At 40.9% G+C, this 22,896-nt stretch overlaps 1 protein-coding gene across 1 annotated transcript in view; it reads left to right on the top strand.

The window, feature by feature from the left end:
* LOC311064883 (aryl hydrocarbon receptor-like) overlaps positions 1–15,635 on the top strand; it is a 103,254-nt gene extending 87,619 nt beyond the window's left edge. The window contains exons 5-12 of the mRNA XM_084084906.1: positions 1,071–1,191; positions 2,724–2,851; positions 4,002–4,204; positions 5,852–5,961; positions 7,360–7,501; positions 8,146–8,431; positions 9,718–11,445; positions 14,181–15,635. Coding sequence (XP_083941032.1) covers positions 1,071–1,191; positions 2,724–2,851; positions 4,002–4,204; positions 5,852–5,961; positions 7,360–7,501; positions 8,146–8,431; positions 9,718–11,445; positions 14,181–14,282 — 2,820 coding nt within the window. The 3' untranslated portion in view covers positions 14,283–15,635. The remainder of the gene's footprint in view (positions 1–1,070; positions 1,192–2,723; positions 2,852–4,001; positions 4,205–5,851; positions 5,962–7,359; positions 7,502–8,145; positions 8,432–9,717; positions 11,446–14,180) is intronic.
* Positions 15,636–22,896: the final 7,261 nt, after the last annotated feature.

Raw genomic sequence — 22,896 nt, 5'->3', positions numbered from 1 at the left:
GTAGATCTGCTATTTTTGAAAAATCGTGAAAAACATTTGTAACTGGCAAATGTAAACAAATTCTGTATTTTCAAAAATGTGCGTTTTTTGGGCGGATTTTGTTAGTTTTGGTTACTTTATTTCGGTTTTAGGGTTAGGTTATTTAATTCTTATTTTTGCCTGATTTTACCGATTTATTATCAAAAAAAAAAAGTGGGGGTATGAAATCACGGATCTGTGAGAGTGAGGGTGTCGCATCGTACGCACAGTGAATGGCCGTGACGCCCCTGATACAGATATTGAACATTGGAATATCGATTATCGACCCTAACAGCAATGTTGACATCGGTTATCGGTATCGGACAGAAATGTCCGGTACTCGGTGCATTCCTAGTTCCCTGGCACAAAAGCTTTTCAGATGGCCGTCCGGCGGGCCAAATGCATATCCATGCAAATGTTTGAAAACGACACTGTAGTGTTTGTAAAAGCGGGATGAGAAATACATGAAATGTGACAGGCTGACCAATGTGTCTAACTACACACAGTGGTGGAAAGTAACTAAGTACATTTACTTAAGTACTGTACTTAAGTACAATTTTGAGGTATTTGTACTTTACTCTGTCCAATTTCCAATACTTTTACTTTTACTCCACTTCATCTCAGAGGCAAATATTGCACTTTTACTCCACTACAATTATATGAAAACTTTAGTTACTAGTTACTTTTCAGATATAAATTATGATATTATAAAACATACATTCACCACTTTAGCCCTATTTTATACCTAGGCCATTTGAAAATAGCCGATCTACAAGTGAGCTTGTAGATCTGCTATTTTCAAACATTTTAGTACTTTTACTTTTGGTACTTTAAGTACATGTTGATACCAACACTTTTGCACTTTTACTCAAGTCAATTTTGAATTCCAGATTTTTACTTGTAACAGAGTACTTCTACATTGCAGTATTGATACTTTTACTTAAGTAAAGCACTTGAGTACTTTTTCCACCACTGACTACACACTAGTATACGTTATCTGACCACGGTGTCTAACTACACTATGAACGTATGTATGTGTTCCCCCCCTGCAGTCAGACGTGATCCACCAGAGTGTGTATGAGCTGATCCACACAGACGACAGGGTTCTGTTCAGACAACAGCTCCACTTCGCCCTCAACCCCAAACCCTTCATCCAGGAGCCAGGTTCAGATGGTAAGATGTTTACACAACCACACACTCTAACCCACAACTACACACTCTAACCCTAACCCCAAACCCTTCAACCAGGAGCCAGGTGGAGATGGTAAGATGTTTACAACCACACACACAATTTCAACAGCAGATCACATTTTTCGAGTGCTCAAATCTTCATCTCAAATCTACACGGTCTTGAATTTTGCAGCATATCTCTGCTGTCCGGCAGCAACCAGCTAACTCCAAGATGTTCCATTTTTCAGGAAATGACAAAAACAAAACAAAAAGTGGAGATAGGAGGTTTTGTTCATCATTGATAAGTACAGCTAAATGGACCTCCAAGCTCACAATGAGGTTAGAGGTCAAAAGGGGGTCGAGCCTAGAGTCAGCAAAACCAGCTAACTCCACCCCCCTTTGGACTTAGCTGGTTTAGCAGAAAGTTTGAGGATCCAATGGAGTTAGCTGGTTTTGTCAGAAGCACTTTGTAATACCTTTCATTGGTTCAATATTTTTTCAATCAACACACAGACGTAAAGGGTGTTCAATAGCACTGATTTATGGGAAAAAAATGCAAAAGCGGAGTTAACTGGTTTCTGCCGGACAGCAACGATATCTACCTTCATATAGATGTCCCTTCCTTCTTTACATAACCCTTGTATGAGTGAGGATAGAGGAGCTAGGACGGAGAAGATATAAGGACCTGAGATTGTTAACCACCTAAACCCCAGCATCCACATCGAGGGGAAAGCTTTCGCAGACGTTGTGACAAGCTCACAATGCAACTTTGCCCACAATAACAGAAAACAGAAAAGACACTAGTATAAAGCCCTGAGGGACCCCAGTCAACCATATAGGGTTTAAGTGGTTAACAAACGTGTTAATAAGAGTATTCAATCAATCAGTGTTGATTTCGTCGACTAAAACTATGACGAAAAATGTTTGTCAACTACCTTTTTTTACTGACGAAAACTGAATAAAAACTAAGCTACGATGACTAAAACTAAGACTAAACAAATTGGCAATTTCGTCAACAAATAAAAACCAGACTAAAATGTTAGTGAGACAAGTCATTTTTATGTTTAGTTGCGCTCGGGTGTTGCGCTATGAAAATTGTGATGCGTTGTGAGCTTGTAGATCGGCTATTTTCAGCAAGCAACCAAGTGTAAAATCAGCCATCAAGGCACCGCCAAAATACATTTTAGTCGATTAAATCAACTGTAGATTTAGTCGACTATAATCTTATGATATTTAGTCGACTAAAACTAGACTAATACTGAAACATTTCAGATGACTAAAATATGACTAAAGCTAAATGGAATTTTATTCAAGAGACTATGTCTAAAACTAAATCAAACATTTCTGTCAAAATCAACACTACAATCAATCAAAGATGCAGAGTGTAGAAATGGTCGCTTCCGGGTCCATTTGGTTCCATTATGTGCACACTCGATGTTGAGAAACAACAATTGACAGTTCCTTCTTCTTCTTTTTTTTGGCGAAAAGTTTTAATGCAATCTTTTTTTAAATAATTTATTTTCGTTTTTCGTCAGCTCTGCCAGGTAGCAGTGACACGGTGAACTATGACCCCGACCGTCTGCCCCCGGAGAACTCCTCTTTCCTGGAGAGGAGCTTTGTCTGTCGCTTCCGCTGTCTCCTGGACAACTCCTCTGGCTTCCTGGTAAGATTTCAGTCATTTGATTTGATTTCAGTTACATGCCATGCAACTCGCTTACAAGCTGTAGTAGATAGCCTATTTTCGGTTATTTGTTATTTTAAGATTAAAGAGTATTTGAAGTCGTCAAACTAGCAATAGAATCCATGTTCAATCTTCTAGAAAATCCTAATGATCTCAGATATAATTTCATAAAAGCAAAGGTTTTGGCGTTTCGTTTTCGCTGGAATGGCCAACTTTAGCATCAATCTGCAATTTCTTCAACTGGTTGGATGTATGGCTAACAAAACATTATAATTCTACATATTGTGCTGATTGTTTATCCTCCTCCTTTCACGCTGTTTCACAAATCGCATATTAGGATTTGGCCTAACAAAATTTGAGATTTTATTTTTGCTTCAATCCATGCATACACATACAGTAATAGACTATACCAGGGGTCTTCAATGTTTTTCAGGCCAAGGACCCCTTATCCGAGAGAGAGAGAGAGAGAGAGAGAGAGAGAGAGAGAGAGAGAGAGAGAGAGAGAGAGAGAGAGAGAGAGAGAGAGAGAGAGATGAAGCAGGGATACCCCACTACATACTGTATAAAATTGTGTTGCAGATTAAACATTTCATAGATTTCATAGATAGCGTCATAGACTTTTTTGACAGCACTATCATCAGTGTTGTATCAGCTAGGCCTGACCTCGATTATTTGAATAGTCGACTAATCAGTCGAGGAGTGTCTGAGTCGACTGACGATCTCTTTTTTTTTTTATTATTCGACTGAGAGATTGGCCTAGTTTGTTATATTAATTAACTAATAGTTTGCCAAAAATAGTATACAGGGAGAAACCAAGCAAGTATTATGTTAAATCAGACATTAAGCACCCCTACAGCCCAAATGGAATGTTCCTCTATTGCATAACATCTTTTTTTGCATGATTCGACTGAGAGATTGGCAGCCGAAATCAGACTGATTCGACTGCCAATCTCAGTCAAATATTTTTCTTTTTTTGGGGAGGGTGTTGCATTAGTCGACTATTAGTCGACTATAGGCAACTATTGGCCAATCAGATTTGACGAAATCCTTAGTCGGGGACAGGCCTAGTAAATGCAGTTTTTTTTGTTTTGTTGACTTATCAATATGTTGACTCCCTGTCCTATACCACCAGGCCCTGAAGTTTCAAGGTCGGCTGAAGTACCTCCATGGTCAGAGCGTGGTGAGCGAGGACGGGACGCGCATCCAGCCGCAGCTGTCCTTCTTCACCGTGGCCATGCCCGTCCAGCCTCCCTCCATCCTGGAGATCCGGACCAAAACGCTCATCTTCCAGACCAAGCACAAGCTGGACTTCACACCCATGGGCATCGACAACAGGTGATGATGTGATGTTATTAAGTGTTGATTTTGACAGCAAATTTGTATTTATTTTTTGTCATAGTCTTTTGAATGAAATTCCATTTAGTTGTAGTCATATGTTAGTCATCTGAAAAGTTTTACTTTTAGTCTAGTTTTAGTTGACTAAATATTATAAGATTTTAGTTGATTAAATCTATGGTTGATTCTGTCGACTAAAATGTATTTTGGCAGGCCTTGATGGCGTTGTAATGGCTGAATTTACACTTGGAAAATAGCCGATCTACAAGCTTGCAGCTTGTAGCTGTAGCTGCTAATGTGACTTCAAATCAATAATCACCATTATTTCAAACGTTTGCCTCGATTACGACTAATTAACAATTTAATTATTATCAAGTGAAAATAGCAGATCTACAAGCTCACAATGCGTCGCGATGTGACACGTTGTGAGCTTGTCGATTGGCTATTTTCGCAATTTAATGAATTTGTACTACCATTGTACAACAAAGTAATAATACATGGTTAAGTGGTTAATCAGACTAATCTTTTTAGTCGATTATAAAATAAAATCATAAGAGTACATATTTGTGTTGATTCGTTGATACAAGAAAATAAGAAAAATAAAAAAATATCAAATTTCACGGGCAGTCTTATCCAGAACAACCATACAAATTACATGAACCTTAGTCAACAAACGGTCAAGTAAATAGAGGTCAAAGAAAATTATTTAATGCTACAAAGTAACCAGGTAAACATCAGACCAAGTCTAAATAAGATACTTAGCATCTACGGTCAAGACCTAATTATAGCTTATATAACATTTCCATAAAACAGAAATATCTCCTAGATAGAAGTGATAAGCAAATATAACGTTTCATCTGCAACTGAGAGTGTTTAATAGAGGTAGTTATCCATGTGCAGGACATGCACACATTCTTGCCAAGCTGAGGAACCTGTTTTCAAAACGCTGTGACTCCAAACGCCATCTGTTGGTGAATCCTAATAGACTCTGGACTGGGGACTGAGCTATTAACCAGTTGAACCCTACTGTCCTTATTCTCTGGGCTGAACAATCTGGGGGGAAAAAATACACAATCTACAAGCACATAATGTGTCACAACAATGCAAGATATTAAGTGTAGAGTGAAAACAGGTGGGGGCCTAGTACAGTAGGCCTATGTCCCTTTGGAATCTGGTCAACTTCAGTATAGGGTTTATTTAAGGACACAGCGCTGTCCACAACGCAATGCGACACGTTGTGAGCTTGTAGATCAGGGGCGGACTTAAGGATCTGGAGGCCCCAGGCGAACGGTAGTATGAGGCCCCCCTCCCCAGATTTTTTTTTAACAGAATAGATGTAATTTCCAGTATTCTGGTGCATTTTGGGAGTTTGATACTTCTATCAGGCTTTACTAACATGGGATCCATTAAAAAGCTAAAGGTAGGCCTACAGAAATTGATTCGATTTTTTTTTTCATGAGGCCCCCTAACTCTTGAGGCCCCAGTCGGTCGCCTAACCTTGCCTACAGTTAAGTCCGCTACTGTTGTAGATATGGCATTTCTTTGAAAATGGCACATCTGTGCTTCAGGCTGCAACTTTACAAGATGAAAAAACGCTGTGCTAAAAAAGGCTAACCTGTTGTTTTGTGTGTCTCTTGTCTTTTCCAGGGGGAAGGTGGTCCTGGGTTACTCCGAGATCGAGCTGTGCATGAGGGGCTCCGGCTACCAGTTCATCCATGCTGCAGACATGATGTACTGCGCTGACAACCACATTCGCAGTACGTTGACACACCTTTTGACACGCCATTTCACCTGTGAGTTCATAGGCTCATGGGTTCGGGATTTGTAGTGTGCAAACCTTTTCATGTCAAGGACCCCCAAACTGACATATATTAGCCTGCGGACCCCCATTTGAAAAGATATGCCAGGGACGCCCATCTAAGAGAAGGTTTTTACGGCTATAGCAGTCATTTTAATTTCAAGGAACCCCCAGTTTGATATGCATTAGGCCCACGGACACCCATTTGATACCATTTTTGATCTCTGGGACCCCCAATCACTGTAGTACAGGGGTCTTCAACGTTTTCAGGCCAAGGATCCCCTAGCTGAGAGAGAGATGAAGCAGGGACCCCCTCTATATTGTATAAAAAGTGTGTTTCAGATTTAACTGTTTTTGTTTACTTGGTCTGCTCTTTTTTCCCTCTACACCAAACACCTCTTTGCCAAAAAATAGCCGATCTACAAGCTCACAACGCCTCGCAGCGCGAGGCATTGTGAGCTTGTAGATCGGCTATTTTTTGGCAAAAGTTCTCCTCAGAAAAGGGATGCTAGTGTTCAAGTGGTTACGGTAAAAAAATAAATCACATCTCATAAAGATTTGGCGGACCCCCTGTAGTAACTCTGAGGACCCCCTGGGGGTCCCGGACCTCCTGTTGAAGACCCCTGCTGTAGTATCATCAGTGTTAATTTAACTCTGAAAGTGTACAAATGGAACCAGCATGACGTCACATCTCTATAGTTATAAGTCAGCCAAACTAGAGATAGAATCAGAATAGACGTATATTCTCAGGAATGCATCACATTTCTACCGCAGAAGACAAATATTCTCAGAAGACAAGTAGTCTCAGTTATCATATGTCAGTTAATCATATATCACGATATCTTCGATACCAAGCATAGTTAACTGCCAAAGAAGAACTCAGGAGGCATTGAGATCACTTCATAATCTCAACTCCATACTATCGATATTGGGCCTTACAATCTCACCTCCCCCATAAACTAGCTCTATGGAATATAATATAATATAAGATAAGATAACAATAATATCTTCACTACAACGTATCTAAAGTGGTGGTTCTCAAACTTTTCATGTCAACGACCCCCAAAATGGTATGTATTTGGCTGTGGACCCCCATCTCAAATATCTTGTTCCAGGGACCCCCAGAAGCAAAGATTTGAGTTACAAATGTTCGCTTAGAAAATAGATATATTCAAAGGTTTGCACCAATGTTCACGATTTTTCAAAAATAGCAGATCTACAAGCTCGTATATCTGTTATTTTTGAATACCCAAAGTATAAAAGGTTAATTTATTGTGATGCTGTATTAAGACATTTTGCTGGGGACCCCCTGGACCCACTCTAAAGTGTAAAATGACTTTTCCTTTTCCCCTGGCAGTGATAAAGACGGGAGACAGTGGGCTGACGGTGTTCAGACTGCTGTCCAAGACAGGAGGCTGGGTGTGGGTGCAGGCCAACGCCAAGGTGGTCTTCAAAGGAGGGAGGCCTGACTTCATCATCGCGCGCCAGAGAGCTCTAGTGTAAGTTGCTCCTGTATACCGCATGTCGTCGCTGTCGTCGGGCAGAATAAACAAGAATAAATCTAATCTAATTTGCTTTAAGGACCCCCTCGAAAACGAGATACATCTCAAGGGGTTGTCCTTTCAATTAAGGTACTATATCTTTCTGATTATTGCTTCCTTAAAGGGATAGTTCACCAAAAAAAACAATACTTATTTTCAATCAATTACACACCCCATGAAGCCTTGAATTCATGGAGATCTTTTTTGTTTTTGTCGCTTTTCTAAGCCAATAATTTGATGACCAACGGAGACTCAATGGAGACTTTTTGAGTCTCCTACCGGAGACACTGCCGGTCATAAAATTATTGGCTTAGGAATGCGACGAAAACAAAATCTCCATGGATTCAGGGCTCCGTGGGGTGAGTAATCAATAGGAAAAAAAGTAATTTTGGGGGTGAACTATCCCTTTAAGTTTCTTTATGAAACCAAATTTATTTCTAGTTAAGAGTCAAACATGGGGGGAGCCCATTCCAGTATGCAATGGCTCTGTACATTACTGTTTTCTTAAGTGCATTGGTTCTGGGTAGAGGTACGGTACAGTGACAGCTTTAGGGCTCAGGTACAGTACATTGACCCTGTGGCGCCATTTTCCCTTTTGGCAGTAACGCCGAGGGAGAGGAGCACCTTCGCCAGAGGAGGCTGCAGCTGCCGTTCAACTTCACCACGGGGGAGGCCCTGCTGTACGAGACGGGCCCCAACCTGGACGTCACCCAGTTCCAGGGTGGTCCTGACGGTCCTGGTGGTCCTGGTGGTCCTGATGGTCCCAGCGGTCCGGGCGGACCGCCCACGCCCTCGCCCACGCCCCCCGGCCTGAAGCTCAACATGCCCAGCATACCCAAGTCCCTGCTGGACTGCTTCCTCAACCAGGAAGAGGCCGTCTACTCACAGGTTGGTTATAGGCTCTATGCACAGCAGCCATATTATAATTTCCTTCACAGGTGTTACCAATGATACTAATGAAGGCTCTGTTCCATAATTTAGTGTATCACAGTGGTTATCAGATTTTTCAATTTCCACGACCCCCATAACTCTGAGAGTGTACAAATGGAACCAATCCATTTGTACACTCTCAGAGTTACACATCCGTAAGGGGCAATTTTAGACCCACTGTAGCAGTGTTTACTGTGCTACTGTGTAGCAGTGTGTTTCCAGTGAGCCAACATGCAACATGCTCTGTTTGACCAGAATGGAACAGAGCCTTCATTAGTATCATTGGGAACACCTGTGAATGTCTTACAATATGGCTGCTGTGCATAGAGCCTATTGTCGTATTGTCGCATGTGTTTCGCACACAGCCAAAATAGGCTATCAGTGTGACATTCCAAAGTTTCACAGACCCTGCCATTGGCACTTCAGTGAAATATAGTTCATATAAAAACCAGGTGATTTCTTCACCTGGTTGGCATTATGTAGAACAGCAGGAACAATACAACTAAAACATAATTTATCAAAATACAACCACCACAATTGTATAAGTTATATTGTCTTATTACACGGCTTAGTTGAATGCTTGATTCTGAATGGTCAATCACTGAATTCAGCGGTGTGTTATTTATGGATAATGACCAATGAGCTCAATAACAGACCAGCTGTCTAATCAAAGACTCAGAGCACCTGCTCATATCAACCTGTGCTGTGCTGCTTGAGTTTATGCTGTTTCCAACATGACAGTAAATGTAAACAAACACACCATGTCATTTACAACTAAACGTTGCTCTCAAGAATGTTTTTGAAAACATTTGAAGTGAGAAATAGACAATACAGTAACCAAAAATGTATTCCATTTGATCCACTACACTTCCTTGTTTTCCGAGGAGACCGTGTCCGCCCAGCCCAACACTTATGGAATGCTTTTATTACCATAAGCAAGGAAACACTTTGTTTTGTTGCTTTTGGGTCAACTTATTAATTAATTTATGAAGTAGCTGTGTAATAAGCGGGATAATTGACGGGTAGCTGGTCATTGTTGAGAAAAAAAAAATCCCTTTAGGGTGACTATGCACCTCCGCTCCACGTTGATGAATAATCACCCTGTCGGGATTTAATTGATTTCAAAATAACATTTTATTCATTACAAAAATGTACATAGTGCTGCCTTAAGTAAGGATTTAAACGCTTCGATGGACTGGGCCGTGGATTTAACTGTAATATAACTTCTTGTTCTCTCCACTCAGCCCGTGGAGCCTCCGCTGCCCATAGACCAGGTGTTCATGGACAGCCGGGCGCTGGTCAACGTGGCCAGCAACTCTTGGCAGGAGGGAGAGGCCGGGCTCACCAGCAGCCTGGTGCAGGTGAAGGAGGAGAGCGAGCCGTCCATGGCGGCCATGATGGACGCCCTGGAGAAGATGGTGGAGGACGGCGAGCTGTGCCAGGCCCTTCAGGGGCTGGACGTGGACCCCGCCGAGCTGATGGAGTGGGAGAACGCCCTGCAGAAGGCCAGCCAGGACAACACCAAGTCGGAGCTGGACAGCATCCTCACCAACGACATCCTGAACTACATGGACAACGTGTTGTTCAAGGACACCGGCGAGGCCGGCCTGGACGACGGCCAGAACAGCTGCTTCGCGGCGGTCAACAACCGCCGAGAGCGGTTCAACATGACGATGATCCCTGTGCCTGTGCCCGCCGTCCCGGTCCCGGTTCCGCCCGCGAGGCAGTGCGACCCGCAGTTGTTTCAGAGGGCCGGTTTCGGCCAACCGCGCGGCGTGCCGGCGAACGGCCTCTACGTCCAGCAGCCCCAGCAGCTGCAGCAGGGCACAAACGGCGGGGCGGTGGTGGGTATGGCGGCGGCCGTGGCGGGGCAGAGCTTGTCGGAACCCGGCGGTCAAGCGTTCAGCGTCACCCAGAAACTCTCCCATTACGGCCCCCTCCCCCTGACTGACGCCGGCAGCAGCCCCCCACCGTCCCTCCAGCCGCTGCAGCTCCCGGACATATTCAGCCCGTCGATCGAGCTCCCGGAGCTCGCCCTCCCCGCGGTCGCGGTGGGGAATATCAGCAACAACGGCTCGGACCGGTTCCGGTCCTGCGGGCAGGCACCGCTCAGCCACGTGGGCCACATGCAGTCCAACCACCAGAACCAGGCCTTCCAGCAGCAGTGCCAGCAGAACGGCCCGCTGCTGCACAGCTCTGTTCAGCACCCGAACAATGTAGCACCCAGCGGCGCCGTGGTAGTGGACACGTTGCCGTCCCTCATTCCCTGCAGTAGTGACTTCCCCTCGCCCCTCGCCGTCGGCTCCGGCGCGCAACAACAACAACAACAACGCGGCGTTCCCAATCCCTTTCCTGCGGCCTGCCTGCAAGGCGCCGCCCCATTTCAAGCGGCAGCAGCAGCGCAGCAGAACAACCACAGGGTTCAGCAGTGGCTGCACAGTCAGCAGCAGAAGCAGCTGCTGTCGTCCCCGACTGGCGCCGTGCAGAACGGACACAAGCTGCTGCAGCCGCCGCCCTGCCCCGGCCAAACGACCCGAGAGGGCCAGAGACTCCCCCCGTACGGCCCCTGGCCGCAGAATATGAACGGACTGAACCACACGCAGCAGCAGCAGCAGCGAGGCCTGGGCCTGGCCCTGGGCCAGCAGGCTCCGCCCAGCAGCTGCATGTTCGACAAGCGCTCGCTCCCGGGTGGCGGTGGCGCGGTAGACGGCAGTGCGTCGGCTCCCTCCATGTCTCTGTGCCAGCAGGGGGGCGGCGGGGGCAGCGACGGCGCCTTGGACCAGAGCCCGCCCCAGGGCTCCTGCTACTTCCAGTGGGGCCGCACTGAGCCCATGGTGGGCACGTCCGCCATCGTCCAGGAGAACGCCACCGTCAGCCCGCCGTCTCACCCGCTCCTCACCCCCAACAACCTGTCCTCCCCGGAGGACCTCCTCGCCATGCAGCGATACCTGGAGTGCAATGACCAGACGCAGGTACGCATTGCACCCTGCATTCATCATGCATTCGTTCATTCATTTGACGTTTTGATGACCTGCTTTTATGACTTTGGATTTTAGCCTAGGAAATATTTTTTATTATTTGAATTTGGCTTTGTATTTATTCCAGTGGAGTGTGTGTGTGTGTGTGTGTGTGTGTGTGTGTGTGTGTGTGTGTGTGTGTGTGTGTGTGTGTGTGTGTGTGTGTGTGTGTGTGTGTGTGTGTGTGTGTGTGTGTGTGTGTGTGCGTGCGTGCGTGCGTGCTCGCTCACGTGCGTGCTTGCCTGCATGCATTTCTGTCAATAGGTTGTTTGTGGATTAGCGGTAGATGACAAATTGCTCTGTGATTTATGTATTCTGTGCACACCTGCCCGGGGGACCTGGAAGTTTGCTAGGAGCTAAATCTGGAACAAAGCATTGTCTCTCTTTGCTTGTGACTTTTGTACTTTGGGCTCTGATACAAGTAAACTAATAAATTAAAGTCGCTGTCGGGCCTTGTATCAACAAAGTTTAAACTTTTTATGTCTCATAAATTAATGCCCTACTTAACCATACGAGAGTGTCACGGTGTATTGTGATCAAGTAGGGCGTTAATATTCCAAGTTTTTGTGTTTTTCTGTAAATCAATGTTTTGAACATATGAGGTTTCCACCCGACAGAATATTTCTATTTTCTGATACTTTATAGTTGAACTCCACTGCCTTTTGTATCCTTTTTACTCCACTACAATTATTATTTGTAAACTTTAGTTACAAGTGACTTTGTAAATACATAACCAAGCCCTATCTATTGGAAAATTGTAGCTTGGACTATTTTCGAAAGATTTTGATGTATCTTGTAAAAACTTTTCATACAGGCTTTTTCTTTATTTATATGAATGGTGGTATTGCTACCTTTTACTTAACCCATTGAGACCTGGAACGCATCTGTGTCACTTTAGATTTCTTTGGCTATTCAAAAATAGCAGATATACAAGTTCATAGCGCGGCACCGAGTGCCGCGCTATGAGCTTGTAGATCTGCTATTTTTGAAAAATCGTGAAAAAATATTTTTTACATTATTTTCAAAAAAGTGTTAGGATTTAGAATTTTTTTTTCAATCAGCCTCAGGTCGTAAAAAAAACGATCTGTGTACTTCTTCCACCACTAGCCAAAGAGAAATGTGCACTCTCTCTCTCTGTCTCTCTGTCTCTCTCCCTCTCTCCCTCTCTCTCTCTCTCTCTCTCCCTCCCTCCCTCTCTGTCTCTCTCTCTCTCTGTCTCTCTCTCTCTCTGTCTCTCTCTCTCTCTCTTTCTCTCTCTCTCTCGGTCTGTGTTTCATTATGTGTTTTGGTTGTAAGGGCTGTTGTTTTGAGCTGAATTCCTAAAGCCTGCTCAGTAGTAATGTGAGACCTAGCGTAATCCCACAGCGAGGCTGGGGCCATGCGGATGGCTATTTATTTATTTATTTATTTCCCCTTCCCCTGTAATTTCACTGAGCTGTATAACGCTGCAATAAGTGTAGCCCCATGCATGATGACATCACCGTTAAGGACAAATTCAGGTCGATTAAATCTAATTACTTCTTAACCCATTAAGACCGGGAACGCATCTGTGTCATTTTAGATGTTTTGCTATAGCCTATATAACAATAATTGTATACTTTGGCTATTCAAAAATAGCAGATACACAAGCTCATAGCGCGGCACCGAGTGCAGCGCTATGAGCTTGTAGATCTGCAAAAAATATATTTGTCATGAACATTTGTGCAAATATTTGAATATATATATATTTTTAAACCACATTTTTAGCAAAAAATCTTTGCTTCTGGGGGTCCCTGGAACAAAACTTTTTCATGTCAACGACCCCCAAAATATATATATATATTTTGGCCGCGGATCCCCATCTCAAAATATGTTGTTCAAGGGGGCCAGGACCAAAGATTTGAGTAAAAAATGTTCCATTTAAAAAAATATATATATTCAAAGATTTGCACAAATGTTCAAGATTTTTCAAAAATAGCAGATCTACAAGCTCCGAGCTTGTAGATCTGCTATTTTTGAATAGCCAAAGAAATCTAAAAATGACATAGATGCGTTCCCGGTCTTAATGGGTTAAGGCAAATGAGCCGAGTGGCTGGGTGGTTTAAATAGTTTTGGGGGATTTGAGTGGGATTATGTGCAGAATAAATACAAGTCGAATCTCCCAAGACGTTATGACATCAACGGGAGGATGCATACTGTTAAAAGAAGAAAAAAAGGAGCACTTCAACCATTTTCCAGCCTTGTTTTCGTGGAACTGGTCCACTCCTCCTCACTAATGCTCATTATTGGATGTCTACTCACTCACTCACTGATGACCAGTGGTGGAAGAAGTACTCAGATATTTTACTTAATTAAAAGTAGCAATACCACAATATGAAAATACTCTGTTACAAGTAAAAGGCCTGTGTTCAAAATGTTACTTGAGTAAAAGTACAAAAGTATTGGCATCAAAATATACTTAAAGTACCAGAAGTAAAAGTACTAAAATGTTTGAAAATAGCAGATCTAGATAGCATGCAAGCTCAAAACGTTCGAGCTTGCAGATCTGCTACTTTTGATGCTTTTGTGTGACGCTGTAGGCTAGTATCAAGTAGGGTGTTAATTTACAGGGGAGAAACACACAAAAAGTTATGGAATATGGAGATAAGAGGTTTCTGCCCGACATCAACGATTTTAGTAATATAACCATCGTTTCTTCTTCTCATCGTCAGGTCCCGAGCCTCCCTGCTGAAAACAACGGATTATTCTCCTTACCCCCCCTAGTGGACGGAAACGTGTACTTTTCAGAGCAAACCCAAAGCTGCAACTTCTAAAGATGGCAGCCAGCCGCATGGTTTGGTTTTCATCCCTGAGAGGGAGAAACTGAGGACAAAGAGGAAGGAACTTTCACATTTTAGCCCACAAGCGGCGCTTTTACCCATGGACTTCTATACTTGTCCCCATGTGACTATCAACATATTTTTTACATTGCTTTTTGTCTCATATTATCAATGTTGTCCACGTTATTGTACTATAATGCCAAGCAGCGGCCTGTCTGCCTCCAGCGATAATGAAGTATAAATCCACAAGTGCATTTATCAGGATTTTTTTGAACATGAGCCAGCGAAAGAGATTTTTTGGTGGAATTTCTCCATAAATAAACCAAAGGAATATGCTTTAATGGGGCAATCCATATTAATTTTTCCCCCTGGTTTGTAAGCCAGGGGGGTTCATTTCTTGGACTTAAACGCATAAAATGCATAATAAAGAAAATATAATCTTTTTTTTTCTTTTTTTTTTCTTTTTTTAAATCAAAGTCATTATATATGAGTTTCATTCCAAAATGAACCATCTGCCATTTGAAAAATGGAACATCTGCTCTCGTAACAAAAGGATTGCTCACCACGGAATATTACTGAAGTCGACGTCTCTCTTTTTTTAAGGTCCATCTATTGTCACACGCCAGTGTCACAGTAGATGACAGCATATTTTTTTCTTTCTTTTTTCAAAATGGATACCTATACTTTCATTTTTGGAATAAAACCCGTATGTAGGACTTGCATCAATGTACAGTATAAATGCAATTTGTAAATCTTATATTTGTATCATTCGTATTTTGTCTATATTAATGCGTTGACATGGTTAAGTTGTGTTGTTGTGTATGTGTGCATGTCTGTTGAATCGATGCGCTCAGCTGGCTCCCACAGAGCAATAGGAAGATGTGTACAAAACAAAAGCGTTTTTTCTGGACTTTACAATTTGTTTCAGCTTTTCCAGACATCGCTGTGTCTCCTCCTCGGACGTGTACAGAATGTGTTACCAAGCAAGGTGTGTGCTTTCCTATCCAAAAAAACAACTAAACGGCATTACGCTTTTAACATTGTTGTATGCACTATTATGCCCAGCGGTTCCTAACCTTTTTTTTCTGGATCAAGGCCCCCCAGTTGAATAGCTCAAAAGCGTTCACGGCTGCCCACCCATCTGACCACTTAACTGTTAAACTGTTAAAACTGTCGTGTTAAGTGGACAGACGGTTGGGCAGGCCGCGAACGCTATCGAGATATTCAGAGCATGTTTTATTTTAATGATCAATCAATCAATCGATTGTGTACACCGGCTTGAATCAATGGAACTAACGAAGTATACTTTACGTTCCTATTTATCGGTGTCACAATTAAACGTCATTTTTCACGTTTTTTAAAGGAAAGAATTATACCATGACACAAAAGTGATGCTGATCGCTGGTGTATCCCATAGCAACAACATGTCAAAAACAACAAAGCGTGCATAATTCATCTCTCAAAAGGAGAAAGGGGATTTTAGGGCAAATCATTAAAGAGCTGCAATCGCTAACTTTTATGTCATACCCGGGATTAATAGGCTGTCACGATCATGATATTTCAGTTGGCAATTAATTGTCGTCACAAAATAATTTGCGATTAACGTTGGAACATAGGTCTGAAAATTGACACTGACCGGTGCCAATAAATCAAAAATAAGTAATGTACTATGGCCAATAGGCCATATTTACTTTCAAGAATGTTTAAAAATTGTGGAAATGGCCGATCTAATAAGATCTAATACGCGTCACATTGATGTGAACTTGTAGATCTGCTTTTCTTTTTATCTTGAAAATATTTTTTATGTGTACAAATCTTGTATGGGGGGGTCCCTGGCACAACATTATTTTCAGATGGGGGTCCTTGACATTCAAAAAAAGGTTTGATGACCACTGCTGTACCATACAGATTGGTCGAAATAATGTTTCATTCGCTAAATAAAAGTTATGGATTGCAGCTTTTAATATAAAATGGCCCCAAACCAATATAGTCTTTATCAATACGCTTCACTATTGTTCAGATGCAATGGATTGGATCAGTACAGTTCAATCGATATTGGACGATATTATAGTGCACTACTTGGAATCAGCATCAGTAATGTTATTATTGCACATCCCTATCTGCAGTCAGCGGTGGAAAAAAGTACTCACATTCTTTTGCTTGAGTAAAAGTATCAATACTGCAACGTAGAGATACTCTGTTACAAGTAGAAGTCCTAGTTAGTTAGTTTTCAACATTTTGTACAAAAGCATTGGCATCAAAATATACTTAATGTACCAAAAGTACCTGTACTATACCATTCTGCATACTCATTATGCAGAATGTCCCATTTCACAGGTTTCAAATGTACAAAGTGTATAAAAATCTTTTGAAAATACCAGATCTACCAACAATGCGTCAAAATTGTACTTTAGTACTTTCCACCACCGACTGCATCCTGTTTGTTTTCCTGTTGATGCCCTCTTTATATCCTAAATAATAATTATTTGGTATTTTTTTTATGTATCCACACTGAGCCATATAAAAACATTATAATCCTACACCTGTGCTTATGATCTTCTAGCTTGTAAAGCAGCTGGAACATACAAGGCTGCGATCGATCTGAAAAAAAGAAAAACAACAACGACATCGTGAAACTCAGGAGATTGGTGGCCTTAAAAACTTTGTTTGTTTCTTTGTTTCTTTGTTTGTTATTTTGTTTTAAGATTGACCAATGGCATAATGACCCAACAATATTGAAGCTCAATGTATACTCCGCTTCGCGACACACTGTTAGCTTGTAGTGTAGATTCTGTTCTTTGTTGTCAAGCAGCAGTGTCGTGCAACGAATTATAAACGAAGGGCCTTCCCACTCTAAGAATGATAACTATAATGCTAACTAATAGTGATAATGATGTGAACATCCACAATTATGCTTTGTGAGCATCCCACAAATAATGATGCTCCTGACGCTGGCAGGTGTGAGCCAGTAAGAACGCAACAGCAGTGACAACACAGAAATGTGTGTGAGGAGGAATAGGCTCTATGCACAGCAGCCATATTATCACTTCCTTCACAGGTGTTACCAATGATTCTAATGAAGGCTCTGTTCCATTTAGTGTAGCACAGTACTTCTCAGACCTATTAATTTCCACAACCCCCATAACTCTGAGAGTGTACAAATGGAACCACATTTGGTTCCATTTGTACACTCTCAGAGTTACACACCCGTAAGGGGACATTTGGAACCCCCTCAAGAAACCATGAGGGTCCCTGGACCCCAATTTTAGACCCACTGGTGTAGCAGAGTGTTTCCAGTGAGCCAATATGCACAATAACAGCACCCTGACTCTGTTTGACCAGAATGGAAGAGAGCCTTCATTAGTATCATTGGCAACACCTGTGAATTTCTTCACAATATGGCTGCTGTGCATAGAGCCTATTGATTGGCACGATGACTTGAATCTTATAAAGCTATGAGAAATGTCCTATTGTTAGGGAGTTATTAACAGGGTAGCCTCCAGTTTCATTCTCCAGTCAGGAGGAAGATTCTATTGTGTTCGCTTAGAACCTCATTTCCCTCGTAAGACAATCTTTGAGAAGCTTTTCCTCTTATAGAAACGTTGGTCACCGCTTTGGAGAACATCAGTGAATTGGAGAGGGACTACAGTATAGGTCCAGGGTTTGATTTGCTGGGGGGGGAATCCTAGTCTCCAAGCTTGTCTGTGAGCTTGAAGATCAGCTGCCTTGTCCTTCCCCATAATCAAGCACAAGGAGCAAATCTGTCTATTTTCACTATTTGTCATACAAAGAAGTGAGAATTAAGAAAATGTCCCTCATGTTTTTGGTTTTATTGAATCCTGGGTTAGATCATATTCATATTGCGAATTGGTTACGGTCAGGAATGCCACATTGGCCCTTTCTCTGTGACCATAATGTAGCTAAAGTAACTGCAACTCGGAGTAGACTCCAAAAAGAGCTATTTTAGTAGATTTCTTAAGTAGATTTCAACACGACAAGCAGTCTTTGTAATTGTGTTACGTTCAAATCAGGTTAACAACAGTACTTCTACTTTGAGTATAGGAGACTGTAGAACTCTTTCCACCCCATGCGCCTTAAGACGGTTCTTCTGTCACCCTGTCCTCCCAGTCCTGAAGCAAAAGGACGTTATAAACGAAATGCCTTCGATGTCAAATTTGACTTTGACCTTGTCACGACTGTGCCTTGTGATATGTCTGGCCATTGCAGCATGGAATACCTGGGGCAAATGTTTCTTATTTGTCACCCATGTTTTGTTTTGTTTTGTTTTGTTTCATTTCAGTTTTTATGTTCTTATATCTGCCTACTTCTACCATATTCTATGCTTTCTAAAAAAACATTTGCCCCACAACTATACAGTTTTATCTTAATCCACTTGTATTTAGCCAAGTATACAGTAAATAGCATATATATATTATATATCATATGTTGAAAATAACCATCCTTTTGCCAATTGTTTAATTCTTTTTCATATTAAATATATTTGCAATTATTTACCTAACGTTATCTGATTTTGTCATTCACACAATGTTACATTGGTGGCTTTTTATTAGCAGGTGTCAACAAGTATAAGCAAGACGTAGTAAGTCTATAATGTATTATATCGTCTCTGTCGCGTGGAAACCACATATCTCCAAAACTGTTACTTTTCATGATTCAAATTAAGAAAAAAAGTAGCAGATAGTATTGAATTTGAATCGTGAAAAGTAACAGTTTTGGACATAATATGAGGTTTCCACCCGACAGAGAGTATATTTCCATCTCTTTAAGCTGTATGTGAATACCAGTGGTGTAAAGTCAATGTAAAGTAAAGTAAAAAGTGTAACGTAAAAAATATATATATATTTCAGGATATCACGGAAGCACCCTGACCACAAGATTGGGAATGCCTGGCAGTGTTGATTTCGTCAACTAAGACTATGACGAAAAATGTTCATCGACTACCTTTTTTCACTGACGAAAACTAAATAAAAACTAAGCTATGACGACTAAAACTAAGACTAAATATGTTGACAATTTCGGCAACAAATAAAAACTAGACTAAAATGTTAGTGAGGGACTAGCGGAGAAGAGATCAACTAAAAGACAAGTCATTTTATGTTTGGTTGCGCTCGGGTGTTGCGCTCTGAAAATAGCAGATCTACAAGCTCACAACGCGTTGTAGATAGGCTATTTTCAGCATGCAAACAAGTGTAAAATCAGGCATTACGACGCCATCAAGGCACCACCAAAATACATTTTAGTCGACTAAATCAACTGTAGATTTAGTCGACTATAATCTTAGTATATTTAGTCGACTAAAACTAGACAAAATCTAAAACATTTCAGATGACTAAAATATGACTAAAACTAAATGGAATGTTATTCAAAAGACTATGACTAAAACTAAATGAAAATTTGCTGTCAATCTACACTGATGCCTGGTAAGTGTGTGTGTGTTAGGAAACAAAATGAGGTGTGTGAGCCAGCCTAATGAGATGTTGAGGTCTTTGTATACAGTATATGGTAGCTTTATTCCTACACTGGATGGTGTTATGTTCTTGTATAGAGCCAACTACCAGCTTGGTATACATTTGTGATGGAAATATCAAACCAACTTTAACCACATGAACCCTATAGCATCCCTATTCTGGCCTATAAAAAACTGTGAAAATGTAATCCTTCCTTGCTCATTAGATCCAAGTAGTTTAATTTTACCGTCTAAATATTTGTATTATTATCCTAAATATAATACCTCAAACTTGGATTTAGGGAGATAGGCTACTGATCTAAATTTGCTTGTACAGGTAAACATAATTCTATTCATGCCTTGCACCTCCATATTTGAGTAATTCTAAATAAACTTACATTATTGGTTTATTCAAATTCTGATCATCAACAACATTATGTCACCTATTCAGAATTACTTGATTTGTCTTTTTTTTTTGGAGAAAGGGTATATGTCTATAAAAGAAATCTAATTTGAAATAAAGCTGTACTAGATGTCTCCATACAACCACTTGTTATTGTTTAATAGCATCTCAGGCAATGTAGTCTTACGCAGCCAAAAAACAATTCCACAATCTCCGAATGCTGTATAGATATACATTATATATATATATATATATATATATATATATATATATATATATATATATATATATATATATATATATATATCTTTTGTCACACAAAAGTATCAAAAGTAGCAGATCTACAAGCTCGAAACGCGGCACGAACCGACAGAGACTCAGGTACTCACTCTTCTGGTTACCTTCCAATCACCTCAATCCAACTGATTCTACCCAAGAATCCAAACAATTAGACCCAAACATCCTAACAAAAGATCACATCGTCCTAAAAAAACTGACATTCACAGCCCCTGCATCCATTTCCAGGATTACTTTGAACATAATACATTAGGGTTGTATTCACCAGTAGTGGTAAAAAAAATACTCAGATTTTTTACTTAAATAAAAGTATGAACACTGCAAACTGCAAAGTAGAATTACTCTGTTACAAGAAAAAGTCCAGAATTCTAAATTTACTTTACATACAAAAGTATTGGCATCAAAATGTACTTACTAAAATCTAATTGTAGTGGAGTAAAAAGTACAATATTTGCCTCTGAGATGTAGTGGAGTAGTAAAAGTAAAAGTACTGAACATTTGAAATACTCCAGTAAAGTAAGAAAAATACCTCTAAAGCGTATTTAAGTACAGTACTTGAGTAAATTTGTACAAAAGTATTGGCATCAAAATGTAAAAAAAATAAAATATATACACACACACACACACACACACACACACACACACACACACACACACACACACACACACACACACACACACACACACACACACACACACACACACACACACACACACACACAAATATACAGCACTGTCCTTTCCTTTACTCACATACTAGCTACTGTCCTCTAAAAGTACAGTACTCCAGTAAATGTACTTTGTTACTGTCCACACTCTTCATGGATCCCAATGTTGAGTGAAACGCCTATTTTTGACCACAAGGGGGCACACAGGTTGAACGTGGCCAGCTCAGGTCATGTCCCCCTCCCCCACCAAAGCACTTTAAATAAAGGTGCAGGTAGACCTTATTTTTAACTCTATGAGGTAGACAGACAACAGACCCTATTGTATGACACACAGACACAGACAGACAGGAGCAGCATGGCTTATATGAATTATGAGCAGTGGTGCTAGAAGTACTCAGATATTAGTAGCAATACCATAAAATAAAAGGCCTGTGTTCAAAATGTTACTTGATTAAAAGTACAAAAGTATTGGCATCAAAATATATAACATATTTAAAGTACCTTCAGTACTAAAATGTTTGAAAATAGCCTGTATAAAATAGGGCTAAAGTGGTCAATGTATGTTTTATAATTTAATAATGTATATCTGCAAAGTCATTTGTAACTAAAGTTTTCAAATAATTGTAGCAGAGTAAAAAGTACAATATTTTCAGTACAAGTATTGAAAATTGGAAATAGCCTACTCCAGTAAAGTAAATTGTACCTAAAAATCGTATACTTAAGTACAGTACTTGAGTACATGTATAGTTAGTAACTTTCCACCACTGATTATGAGTTCAAATCAAAGCTGTTTCCTGCAGGTTGTGCACAACAACACAGCCATAAGTTTGTTCTTCCATACAGGTGGTGAGTCCACATCCTGTACTGACAGACTAAAAGGGCGGGAAATGAATGTGTGAAGGCAACAGCCCCGACATCAATGCAGATAAAACACGTCTAAGTGCATGTGTCATGTTTATATAAAGGCATCATCATTATAATTGTGACAAATTAATAGGAGGGTTATCTCAGACTTAAAAGAATGCCAAGTCATGGTGGTAGATGTAGACAGTCAGTCGGAGCCATCTTTAATTTGTTTCTATTTTTATGCTTTGTTTCTTTATAGTTCCAGTGTTGCCATGTCTGCTTATTATAAGCGACTTTGGGCTTGTTTTTTTCTGTAAAGTTGCTTGTAAATATTGGTAGTTGCTGGGCTTGCTACTTGTGTAGTTGTTTATTTGGGCTTGTTTCTAAAGTGTAGTTGTTTATTTGGGATTGTTTCTAAAGTGTAGTTGTTTATTTGGGCTTGTTTCTAAAGTGTAGTTGTTTATTTGGGCTTGTTTCTAAAGTGTAGTTGTTTATTTGGGCTTGTTTCTAAAGTGTAGTTGTTTATTTGGGCTTATTTCTAAAGTGTAGTTGTTTATTTGGGCTTGCTTCCTAATGTTGTTTAACCAGTGGTTCGCAAACATTTTCATGTCAAGGACCCCCAAATGAATGCATTGATTTGTCCACCGACCCATCTGAAAATATTTTGTGCCAGGGACCCCCGTACAGCATTTGTGTTGTTAAAATGTTGCAAAAATGTTCCACATTTTTCACATTTTCTTCAAGATTTCTTTTTTTTAAAATAGCCAATGTATTTATAGGTTTGTGTATAGTTTGGGGCTTTTGGTTCTTGTTTTCCTAGACCTCTGGTTGCATATTTCTGTCACAAAATCTGGCAACACTGGTTCGTTCTGATGTTTATTATAATCCCTTCCCAGCCAAAGCCTGCAGCCTCCCAACGATAAATCT

Source organism: Gymnoscopelus microlampas, assembly GCF_963454915.1.
Source record: "Gymnoscopelus microlampas genome assembly, chromosome: 17".
Classification (NCBI taxonomy): domain Eukaryota; kingdom Metazoa; phylum Chordata; class Actinopteri; order Myctophiformes; family Myctophidae; genus Gymnoscopelus; species Gymnoscopelus microlampas.
This window is presented reverse-complemented; position numbering and strand designations above follow the sequence as displayed.